General features: G+C 40.5%; 1 protein-coding gene across 4 annotated transcripts in view; it reads left to right on the forward strand.

Moving 5' to 3' along the window:
- syt1a (synaptotagmin Ia) overlaps window positions 1-12,991 on the forward strand; it is a 228,557-nt gene that overhangs the window by 210,579 nt on the left and 4,987 nt on the right. For all 4 annotated transcript variants that reach the window (XM_022201756.2, XM_022201755.2, XM_022201759.2 and 1 more), the window contains one exon: window positions 8,569-8,702. In XM_022201756.2, coding sequence (XP_022057448.1) covers window positions 8,569-8,702 — 134 coding nt within the window. The remainder of the gene's footprint in view (window positions 1-8,568; window positions 8,703-12,991) is intronic.

The raw sequence follows: 12,991 nt of genomic DNA on the forward strand, positions 1-12,991 counted from the left end.
GATGCACATTAAAAGCTCAGAGCTCCCTTTCATCCATGAGACCAGTGCGAGCGGCCATTAGGTTGAGAGAAAAAAAACAACAACAGAAAACTCTCCCCTGCTGACATTTTGTAGTACGAGCATTTACTTTCACCTGTATCCATTTGCATCGAGGGACTGTCAACATTTTTGAGTTGTCAGCCACATCTACTAGCCTGTATGAAAAATGTGTGAATTTGTTTGCTCTGAAGGCCAGGTTTCTCTCTTCCAGAGAAGAGAAATGGCAGGAAAGGCAGACAGTTTGACACCATACACTGTATGTCACATTTAATTGGAGCATGTTTCATCTGTGTGCACTCATCTGTGGCTTTCAGGGTGAATTATTAGCGTACGGTGACGACACAGTGCACGTCTCATGGAATATATACTCTAAATTGCAGTTTAAGTTTTGATTTTTGCTAGTGGTGGCTGCTTTTCTGCTCTGAGAATGGACTTGAATGTGCAGCAGCAGATGGATGAAATAATGGGCAGGTCTCTAATAACAATAATTAGGCCTCATCCACAGGGCGGCTCATCCAGAGCTTAAGGAGGAGGACAAGTAATTGACGGCCTGGGATCAGCCCTCTCCTCTATTGTCATCCTGTTTACCATGCCTAATTATAGTCACAGAGGAAGATGTGGGAATTATCATTAACTAATGTATAATCAGAAATAATTCTTTTGATTTGCTCCCTATCTGCCTCCACGCTGAGTTTCTCACAAAAAACAAACCTTTGACATAATACTGTCAAATTGTTGAGTTGACGTTCGGTGGATGTCAGGATTGCTGCTACTTAACTGCGGTGATGCACCATGTTCTTTAGTTGTCGTCTCAAAATAATCCCGGCCTCATTACAGTCAAGTTACTCCCCGCTTTAGTCGGCTCCACTTTGTGCAGTTACAATACATATCCATTATGTCGAGTTGCAGGCAATCAGATTTCAGAAAAGCGAAACCCCGGTGGGCGATGCATTTTAGAATTTTGCAAAACAGACTGCAAAGTGAGTTCTAAAAGCTGAAACTGGTTCAGCAGCCGAAGTCATCCCTGAGTCAACAACTCTTTCAACCTCCCACAGATGTATCACCTTGAAAATGATCTTATTATCTGTTCAAAATGGTGCGTTTTACAGTGTTTCCAGCCACTGTGTGGTTTCCCTGCCATCAAAGGTGAGTGCGACTCAAAAGTGTGGCTGACACAAAGGCTAAGTGTCTGGAGGCAGCTCACTATGAGGACATACGGTCTTATAAAGGTGGTGACAGCAAAGTGTTTTGTCCCACTCTCTTTGTACCTCTGAAGATGTCCCACTGGGTGGTGAAGAGGCACCTAACCAGGTAATATCCAACTGTGGGGGAAGTTATCAAAGCACACCGGCATCATGTCAGCAGTAATGAAGCTGCACCGCCCCGACCCGACGCTCTGGCTCACTATCAGGCTTCTCAGCTGGAGGGTTTATTTGTTTTGCTCCTCTGACTGGTCAGACTGGGAGGTTTTCTCTAAGTCAGTGACTAAGTAGACATTAGGGGTCATTATTGGCGCTTTTCCACTGGCACCTACTCGGCTCCACTCGACTCAGTTTGTGAGGTTTTCCATTAGGACATAATACCTGGTATCAGGTACTATTTTAGCGAGCTGAGACGAGTCGATTATGTGGCGTCTACAGAGTGCAGGCCACTGATTGGACAGGGAGTGACGACACATGAGACCTGTTCTGTGGGTGAATGAAGAGGTCGAGACTTTCCTGTCTTCGGTAGAAAACAGAGGGAGCTGGACGGTGCGACTCGCAATGAGAAAGTATATCAGAAGGTCTATCGGTCCATCAAAGACCACAATGGCCAGAGTGGGTCAAACCGGAGGTGTTGGAAGGGCTTTAGCCAAATGGACGCCATTTACAGGCACCGACCAGTGAGCAATGGGAGGGAGAGTGGCTTCGACCCCACCACTGGATTACTCGAGACTATGTTTGAGGACGGTGAGTGTTTTGTGGCTCCACCCACAATGAGGTGGTACTCAATTGTAATGGAAGCTGACCTAAATTGAATTGAGTCAAGCCAAGTAGGTGCTAGTGGAAAAGCACCTAAAGATGATGTATAGACAATTTAAAAGTCATTTGAATATTTGCCAGTTGCTTCAAAATTTTCCTCCAATATATACAAAAACCAAGGATGTAGATAACAATGATGATAATAAGTCAGTAAGTTACTAAATATTTGCAGAATAAGGACTCTCATTGTGCAAACAAGACCACAAGACAATCTGACAAAGACCGCCGTCTGATTTTTGCACCTCAGAGACGAGTCTTCACTGTAAACACTTGTGTTTGTGTGGAATGTGTATGTTTCAGCGCTGAGCTGAGTGTGCAAAACTAAACCGACAGTCACCCCTGGGTGCACCCACCATGGCAAATTCAAAATGATGGGAGGAAAGCTAAGATGACAGCCGGGCTATATTTAACCCTGCTAGTATTGGTGTTCATTTGGCACAACTCTGGCAGCAAGCATAGTGGCCACACTCTGTGAACACGGAAGTATTTGAAGGAAGCAGACAGTTCTGTGTTTGATGTTTTATATCTGTGCAATTAACTCGATGTTGTAGCTTCACTTCTGATAGACACCACCCTCACCAAAATAATCCAGATGAGTTCCAGCTGGTAATTATTCACAGCTTGAAATACAGACCACTTTAAAATCAGACAGCTTTATTAGTTCTACTTAACTCTGCCGCTGATTTGGCTCAGAACTCATCGCTTATTCAGAAACCTGCGTCTTGCCTCCTGGGGGAAATGTATGGACCACTGATAGTGCATCGCCTCATAAAACTGTGGCCGAGATCCAGGACTCAGATGAGTAACCCTGAGGATAGCGAAGACGAGCGTCTGCGCTGTACACATATGTGAGGAAGCGCTCTTGCATCACAAGCGCTGCCATTCATCCATAAAATGGGAGAGATTACATCCGTCTGGGATGAGACAGCAAAATGGGCCGGATATGAGGTACGGCGAGCCTCCCGAAACTCAATAATGCCAAACTCTCATCTGCTGGCTACAAAGATAAGGGCAGCTGGGTAGCAGCGATGTGGCGCCACAGGTGTTTCCTTTTTTTCAGACTGAGAAAGGGTTATCTCGCATAATCCCATTCAGCTGTTGTATTGTGTTTATTCAGGCACAGTTACCAGTTCAAGAGTCAGTAGCAATCACAGTTGTAACATGAGTTTGATATATGCAGCTGCATGCAAAAATACACCGTCTGTCCAAAAAGAAGAGTCGCCACTTGGATTTCCTTAAGCACATAAGTAAGAGCCTTTCATTGAATAATTACTGCAGTGATGAATACGTTTCAGCTGCAACAACGTATTTAACCCTAGCTGATGCAGTGAGGAGCTTCTCATTTCTTAAACAACCATGCTGGAAGACTTTATGAGCATGAAATTAGTACTATTGCTCTGTTTTAACATAATTCAACAAGGAAAAATCTCACAGATGTGTTTTCTAGACTGTCTTTGCCCTTTGCCTTTTCCCAAATTTTGTATTTAGCAAAAACAAACAAACAACAACACTCATATAGATATTGTAGGGGCATAAATGTGGCAGTATTATGATCTGATCTGTAGGATTCACTACAGAAATACTGCAGAATACCACAGTCACTTTGAAATGTAAGATTTTAAGTTTAGCTGCTTTGTTGTATAAACTGTGAATGTAAGACATGGAACTGATTGATAAACCCAGTGCATGAAGGGCGTATGCTGCTGTTTAAAATATACAAGGTAAGTCTAGATAAGCTTCCCATTTAGATACTGCCAGATGTATTCATTTCCTGCACACGTGCACACAGCCCTCCTTCAATGTTTTTCTCATCCCAGCACTCCAGCTCAACTCAGCGGGAGAGTAATAATGGACACCCACTCCATTAGAAGCCTGCTACCTTTTCACTCACATCTCTGCCATCTATTTATTCTGCCGCTTTCCTCCCCCTGACGCTGTTTGTGCTGTTTTCTCTATATATTCATGTCAGCCTCTGTGGACGAGCCTGCCAGTGTGCGGTCGGGTCCTTATCCGCCTAAATTGGATAAAAGATTAAAGAAGCTCTTTCAGTATTTGCTATTGCTAGAAATCCCACACCTAAAAACAGAGGGTTCTTTCTCTCACAGCAGCCCACAGATCAGAAATCCTAAAGCATTATCAAGACTTTGTGCATATTGGATCCCGAGATAAATCCAGCTTATCAGAGCAAGTGGTGTTTCAGCAAGTAATTATAAGCTCAGATTCAGAGTCTTACTACATACTCAGGCCGGTGCACAGCTCTGAGCTTCAGTAGTTAGAGGGGGGGATAATGTTCGCCTAAGGCGGGACGCTGCCTCATTAGCATCTCTGAGATTATTGTGGTTATTTGTTTTTGTCAAGCAGCATGTTGTGTTTAGTGATAAATGACACCATTAAAGTGGCCTTCATTATTTTTCCCTATAGCTTCACAGAGTTTGTGATTGAAATCAGAGAACATTAAGGATCATTTTGCATTCTTTACAAGTGGCAACAGAACTTTCAGCAGCCTAGTTTCACTACTAATCCTGCTTATATGAATATGTTCATCATGAAATGTGAAGAATTTTATTGTTTTGAATGTTTTTCTATTCAGTTTATACAGTCAAGAATTTTCTTTTAGGCAACACTCAACCCACCACATTCAGTGAGTTTCCATGATTGCGAGAAACCAGTGGCCTCCACTATGAAGCAAGCTTACCGTACCTGTATCTACTCAGGTCTGATATTATGAAGGCAACGCATCATACAGATGTCTTTTAACATTTATTTGCTCTTCAGTCAGCCGACACCGTGAAAACTGACAGTAAATACGTACAAACATTTCAGAAATACACAAAGTTTCACAAACGCGTCTCTAATTAGACGGATTCCAGAAGTCTTTCAAGTTAATTTTCTGTCATTAGATGGGTCCCATAATGGCAACAAATATGAAACAAATACAACTTAAAAGTCACAATTACCGTGTGCGACTTGCGACTTGTTTAATATTACATCAAATGAACTCTGTAAAACAGCGTTAGATTGTAAGTCAAACATTTATTTTACAAGGTGTACGTTTACTTTTCTTAACATCTTACTTATTGTGCTTCCAATTAGTTTTAAAGATCAGATAAATTCAAAAATTTTTGAAATGACGACAAAAATCAACAACCAACTTGAAACCACAAATTCTAAAATTACTCTCTTTTGGACAGTTGTAATACCCATAATATCTCTGGTTATCTGGCTTCATAAAACCTAAAAACCACAGACACACTATGCCAAGCTAGTTATCAGCTAGTCAACCAGGATTTCTGAGTCTATTACATAAAAGCAGTGGCAGTGGCACCAGATGACCAGCTGCAATGTGGACAATCTCGAGTTCCATATTTCTTACAAGAAGAACACAAATAATCCTAAAAAACTAGTATGAGATGTTTCAAAATAAAACACAGGCTAAAAGCAACACAGATGCTGAAGCAAAAGTCAGAAAAGAAAGCTGCAAAAAAACCTGAAAACTATGCAAATGTGACCTCAGTATGCTTAATTATCATCACGCATCATGAGATTATATAACAAAATGCAGACGTTCTTTTGTGCTACTCACAAAAAGTCTAATCACTCACAAAATAAACAATCAATTTATAGAAATATACTATTTTGATGCTGATGTGAAGGATAATTTCAGAAATCGCACATTCTATCTCATTCTTATGGCATGTAAAGGGGGAAAGTAAACAACTATACAGTTCCATATGAAGAGAGCGTCAAACCGATTACTGCAAAGGTCAGTTAGTAGACTATAAGTGTTTTAATCAGTTTGTTTTAGGATTAGATCACTCTACAAAGACATACAGAACATTGAAATGACTTTGAACTCACTTGCAATTGGAAAAACTCTCCTTCATGTTTAACTATCTGCTCCACCAGATCTTCTCAGAATAGTGAAGCTATAATAGCTTAATATGCTTTTATCAGTTATCTCAACCAGTTTAGGTGTTCAGCATCAGTTACCATAGTAATGTATCCCAGTAAGAATAGACCATCATTGTAGTTCCTAAAAACCCAAAGTTATGTCAACAACCTCAAAGCCTTCGTCGTAGAACAGACCACTGGATACTCAGAGCTCATGTTTACATGAATGCAAATGTGAAAAAGCCTACTGGAAGCTCAGTTATTCGGTGGGTTATTTTTGTGGGTTTTTTGCCCCCTAATCAACAGGAAAATGTGACTTGGTGCAATCAGCCTGTTGAATTTGACGAGCAGACTCGACTTGTTGATGAGCACTTTCGGCCGGAAAACAGTGTACTGCAGGAATGGTGAATAGACGCTCAAGATGTCCATTTCCGTGTAACAGGTGTAAATATACCCCACATTTCTCCCTTTATAAATTACAGGAACCATCTCTGAGCTGTAATGGATTGTATGCAGCGAGGAAAAAAAATGGGAACGGACAGGAAGAGTGCAAATTCTCTCAACCACAGTAATTATTGAGTCTCTTTTCATCTTTCCAGTCCCTTTTGTGTGTCATTGAAAATTACAGTGGAACATTTTACATTCTTCAGCTGCCCAGAGTTTGGACTCATTAGGCTCTCTGTGAATGTGCAAATTAACAGCCTCACCTGGTCCCTTTAATGGGTCAATTACAGCCAAAAAAACATGGTTTTCATTTCACGGTTTGAAAAGGTGATTGCTCCCTGCCTTGATGTCAGTTTTTCCCCCCGAAAACCGAACCGAGATGCTAACTCTCCTCTTCTCCAATTTGGTTTTGATTACAATTTGGAGTACGTAAACAAATCAGGAGGAGTGGCATCGCGTCATAAATGAAAGCGGTGGGTGGTCTGCTGTTGTCCGACGCGCTCTCTACCTGATTGCAGAGAGTGGATGATGGCGGACGAAGCAGACCACTTGGCTGCCACTTGAGATGGCATTCGGACAGATGACAATGAGCCTCTTGAATGGGGAAGGGTAACTGAGTGAGGAAAACACACAAGTCTGGGATGGGAATGTTTTCTAACATCTGCTCTGGAGACCTATTTAAACTGTATGATATCAATATGGTCTGGCTAGTAGCGGCAAACCTTTCCTTTTGCTCTGTGGGGAATTTGAACATGCTGTAGTTAATTGGTATGCAATTACACTTTCACCTGCATAGTTGTCAGACGTATGGGAAACTCTGATAAACCCACTGTATAGTCTGAACTAGAGGTCGACCAGGTATCTGCCAATATCGGATCCAATATTTTGTATTTTTCCAATCGTCTCTATTATTATCTTTCATTTTTAACCAATTCAATTCATATTATGTCCGTAACAGTGTTTGGTATTGGATTATAAACTTTTGGTTTGAAACCTTTTGGCATTACGTCGTTGCCATCTTCTAAAATTGGACATGACTGTTATAGATCTGACTAGGAACCTGGAGACACTAAGGACATCCATGCTGTAGGAACCTATCAGTCACATGTTTGCACCGTCCTAAAACATGCCTTGTTTTATTGTTCGTTTTCTTATAAATGGAACCATACTACAGGGGGTCCTCGGTTTACAACATCTTCGACATACGGCGTTTTGTTGTTACGTCAGAACTTTCTTTTACAGGCTTTCTTTACATTCTCTGGTTGTGTGCTACATTCACTAACTTTTTGCGCTTCATTACTGCTCCCAAGCGTAAGTCAGACTCTTCTGATGCTTCGAAGAAAAGGAAAGCCACCTCCATGGAAGTGAAATTAGACAAAATGAAACACTCGGAACAGGGCAAAACACAGACGAACATCGATGAAGTTGCAAAAACAGTGTAACATATTGTAGCGACCCTCTGTGATGAAGGAGGGTTGTTTATTAAACCTTCACACAAGCTAACGCCAAAATAACTACAAAAACCCCATAACTTAGCTCCAGAATTAGCCGCCGTTCCCAGCTCTCTCTCGTTCAACACACACACTACTGGTGACTCTCAGCCAATCAGAGGTGAGCTAACTAAACATGTCACATTCAATGACATTAGGTAAGTCTAGAACTGAACATAAACATTGAAACCTCAACATCCACAACAATATCAGTCGGTGACAGTATTCTGTTATCTTCTTGTAAAATGACTCATACATGCATGAAAATCTGATCAATATCATGATGCACGTAACGGCTTTGCTTTCATTTTCGCCGGAGTTCCTACTTACGAATCTCCAACGTAAGTGGACAACTCCCTGCATACAAAATCAACATTGTGCAATTTTAAAGGATTCTTGAAACTCGCACCTGAGACCTTTAACCCATTAGGAGAATGTTTACTGTGGTAATAAATCAAGTGACAAGTCCAGTCCTTTTCTCATAGGCTTCTATACAATGTAGCATTTTTTTTGCAGCCAGAGGAGTCGCCCCCTGTTGGTTGGTAGAAAGAATGCTGGCTTCAGGCGCCTTCATATTACGTTTACTTTTCAAACTAATAAAGTCAATGGTTCCACCAACACACAGTGACCAAATAAACTTTCAAACAATGTGCAAAATAATTTCCTTTTCTCTTTTTCTGTAGATCCATATGTGAAGATCCACCTGATGCAAAACGGCAAGAGGCTGAAGAAGAAGAAGACGACAATCAAGAAGAACACCCTCAACCCTTACTACAACGAGTCCTTTAGCTTTGAAGTCCCGTTCGAACAAATCCAGGTACGTTTTTTCACATTTTTACAAAGACATTCTCAAATCTCTGAAGTCCCAGTTTCTACAAGGCAGCGTATTAAATGGTAGGGACAATTTGTACGATAAAAACCAGCGGCAAACATTTGGTTGCATATAAGCAACTGATAAGTGGGAGCTCATTTACCAAATAATCAGTTTAGAGGCTTTTCATCATAACAGTATAATCAAAGCACTTCAGTTTAAATCACCCTCGGTTTTGCAATTTGACAAGCCAGTTGCTCAGTGGATGTGATTGTCTGCACTGTTGTTGCCTGTAGCATGTATCTCAGTGGTTTTTGTAGCATGTCTGACAGTGATTGCCATGCATATCATTATTTAGCTGTATTTAACCAAATATGCACAGCCACAATTATAGTATGTAATGCTTTAATGGATGATTTAAGCAAGACAGTGATTTGATTGAAGACTTTTTCCAGGAAGTTATATAGAAAAAGGAAAAAGAATGTGTGAACTGTGCCAGAGAGGAAAAGCAACAAACAAGATTATCTCTTCAGGCAGGACAGTAATTGAGTCAAATTGATTAAACCTGTCACAGCTCTCAAATCACAGGTTTGGTACCACGAGCCTCAAAATTCAATTGAAACACTGCTGATCCCAATCAACCCCATCCAAATGAAGCCCTTATTCAGCACTGCTGATACCACCACGTTGGTTGAATCTACATTTCTTATCTCACTGAAGAACCAGGTTGATCATTACGTAATTGACTGACCCATAAACTTGTCGTTGATTAGGTTTATCGAACGCTAGAGAACATACTTTAGAGCCCAGATTTAACTTTGACAATTCAATCAAGCACCGACTACCAAATATGTTGGTGTAAATGTTAAACTAACGAGCTGTTTAAACATCCTCATCATGGCTGACAGCTCTTTAGGCCTGTGGCTGCATCACGTCTGATTTTAAATGAAGACACTCAAGAGTTTCAGTGACTTTTAATTACACACTTTCTCCCACAATATTACCTCTTTCTGCTGTTTGAAGTGGGAATGCAGTTTAATGTGATAATCAATTTCCCTCGCGGAGTGTTTTCTCATCCTGTTAACATTTACAACACACTGCATATAGGAAGCTGCAATTTAACCGCTTTTATCGGCAGAGGCAGAGTGTTGGATGTGAGTTTAACTTGACCTTGGGACTTTTTAAGTAACTAATCGAAAGATTCTAATTGTCTCAGAGATTGTGTGGGAATTGCAAACGGTGCTTTTAATTGGTCTGTCTCGTAGCACTAACAGAAGCTTAGGTATCGACTGACGGCTCTCCACATCTTCCACACACAATTAGTTGTAAAGCAATTAGTGACACCAGGCTTCTATGTATTCACTTATTACAATAATAGCAGCAAAAGACTGTAGAACTCAGTCTCTCCTAAGTTTTTGGTCCTTTTTATTTGACATAAACTATGAAACTTGAACGTTAAACAGAACTCTTGGCTTGTTAAGACCTGTTAAGTTATAGAGTAAGAGTTTTAAACTCTGTCTTGATGAAAATTGGACAAATTTTGTTGTGGTTTTAGTAAAACAGTTAAAAACATATTTTTGATTTAGAAATTTCCTCGCTGCAGAAGAGTGAGATGACAACATCGATAACAATCTCATATTTGAGTGTTAAACCTGAAGTGTAGGACGTTAACATACAAATGAGTATCTGTTACATTCCAACCAAACAGGTTCACATGATGCTAATTAAATCTATCAGCACCGGGTACATCTGTCAGTTTTTTGCAGAGTTTTAAAATGGTCTGTGGTGACATTCCTGCATTTTTAGCAAAGGATTTTCTGGATCAATATATAATTGCAGGACTTTTGTAACGTAGTTGACATTTTTGCTGTTTTCAGGCCAAAAATCAACATGGCCGCCTCGACCCAAACACCACATGGCATTTTCACAGAAAGAATCTTCTAAATGTTCTGCATACAATTGAGTAAAATGTAAATTGAAAGTTATTTCTAAAGATATTGTAGTAAACCTGTTGACATGCCATAAATTCACACTTGACTCACACACTACTTTATATTAAATAACTCAGAAAGCCTTGGAGACTTGCCAGTCTTTTCTTCAGGAGGAATTAAAAATAATGGATGCAAGATGCAGCCTATGGACTTCCATCAATTATATATTGACCCTTCTGTTAACTAGCAATAATTGTTTGCAAGTACTATTGAGGAGAGGGACTGTAGCCACTGAGATGGAGATGACAACAGAAGTATGATAGAAGTAAAACAAGAAATTGAGTGTTCAGAAGATAGATCCAAAAATAAACTCAATCAACAGTGAGGCATTACACATTAACATTGTTTTGTTTTTTAATTTCTAACTGCCCGAAGGAGGAGACAAAGATTCTGCACTATAGTTCAAGTGCTTTGGACAGGATGTGGTTAGTGGAGCTTAGCTTAAAGACTGTAAGCATGGTCAGGGGCAGCTACCCTGTACCTGTCTAAAGGTTTTTTTGTTTTGTTTTTTAATAAAGCGTCCATCTTTAAAGCTCAGTGATTAAAATGCTTTCATCTGGGGCGCCCAGATAGCTCATCTGGCTGAGGGGGTGACCCATAAACAGGGGCTATTGTCCTTGATGCAGTGGCCTGAGTTTGGTTTCAGCTCATGGCCTTTTGCTGCAGGTCTTCCTCTCATTCTTCTCCCTACTTTCCTGTCTGCCTATCTAATAAAACCAACGAAAAGGCCAAAAAATGCTTTCATCTTATATTTAGTCCTCTTTCGTCTGAATAAAACCAAATGTATGTGGATTTAGTGGCTTTAGGTGGACAGTTGTGTGCAGTAACTCTATGTGTCCACCTGATGTCCTGTTAGGCTGTGAGTTCTAGAGGAATCTATCGAACCAAAGCTGTGGTTACTGAGGATGTCAAGCGTAAACAAATCTCCATGGCTAAAGCTTGAAATCATCCCAAATGTGCCGAAAACTGCAGTTCCTCAGATGTCCACTTGAAAATGGCTCCAAAAGTGAGTCAATCCCTATAGACCACCATGTTAACATGCCTAATTGTACAGCAGACTGAAACCTGTTTACTGCCTGTTACAAAAAGAACTGTTTGGTCACTATATCCATTTTTTTAAAATTTGTGACAACTATAGTTGGGGTGGACTTTTCTATAACTTGCCTGTTGAAGTTGTATTAAGCTTAAAGTTCTACATACTTAGGAAACAAGACAGTCCATGGTCCACAGAAGTTTGGATGGCCCTTCTCAGCTTTAAAATCACTAGTCAGGAAACCCATAAGTGACAGCTGAAGGGGTTTGTCTATCTTTCTATACCGTCAGTAAAGTGTGTCTGGCCACCTTTGCTTTTGCCAGAAACTCTAAACAGAAGTACAAGGTATTGTGCTGTTTAACACATGAGATTGATATCAATCCTGACATTTCCTTCTGCAGAAGACAGCTAGTAAGCCTATTTCCCAAACTGCTGAACTGTTCTTGTTCATAATATGATTATTTTTGGTAATTCAGTCACAGCAAGGACAAATAACTGAGCCTGGTCAACGATGATTAGCCAGTGGATCTGCTAATTTCCTTTGAAACAAGACAGCCTTGTTTCAATGAGCATTTTGAAGGTGAACTGCCACTTTAAAAACCAACTAACCCCAACTGGCCATCTGGGAACCTTATTCAGTATTTCATTACATGGCATATTAGGCATGCTCTTTCACAACAGTGGCTCTCAGCTCATGCAGGTGGCAGTAGCCTCATCTCGGTGTGCCGTTGGATCGAAACTTAATCAGGGCTCTTTGTGCGCTAATTCATATTCTCTGCCAGAGATTGACGCTCAGGCCACTCCTTTGCAGTGTCCCTTTGAATAAACACACACACTGAGGCTGAGTCTTAGACCTCTGAGTAATCAAACATTCTGCTGCGTTTGGCTCTGAAATAACTGAGGGCTGGTCTGGAATGTCTGGTACTGTTAATCAACATTAATGGCTGAGGGAGCGCCTCTTTCAACGCATTACTCCACTACTTAGAGAAATAATCAGGATTAGTTTCATACGGCCTAATACACTCTGCAGCAGTTTGTCTTTATTTGTTATATTTTCAAATCAGCTTTTAGAAACACCCTAAGCGTCTATACAAAGTGTAGTAAGTCATTCTTAGATTCACCTACATTGTTTCATGTGTTTACATTTTGAGTTTGGAATAAATGGACGAATGAGTTCAATCAACGTGAGGAGAAGCAACAATTATGGTCAGATGCAGTAATCTGCAGACTGACAGAAAGATAGATGTCTGACAGATTATCACTTACTATAA

Source organism: Acanthochromis polyacanthus, chromosome 1 (genome assembly GCF_021347895.1).
Source record: "Acanthochromis polyacanthus isolate Apoly-LR-REF ecotype Palm Island chromosome 1, KAUST_Apoly_ChrSc, whole genome shotgun sequence".
Taxonomy (NCBI): domain Eukaryota; kingdom Metazoa; phylum Chordata; class Actinopteri; family Pomacentridae; genus Acanthochromis; species Acanthochromis polyacanthus.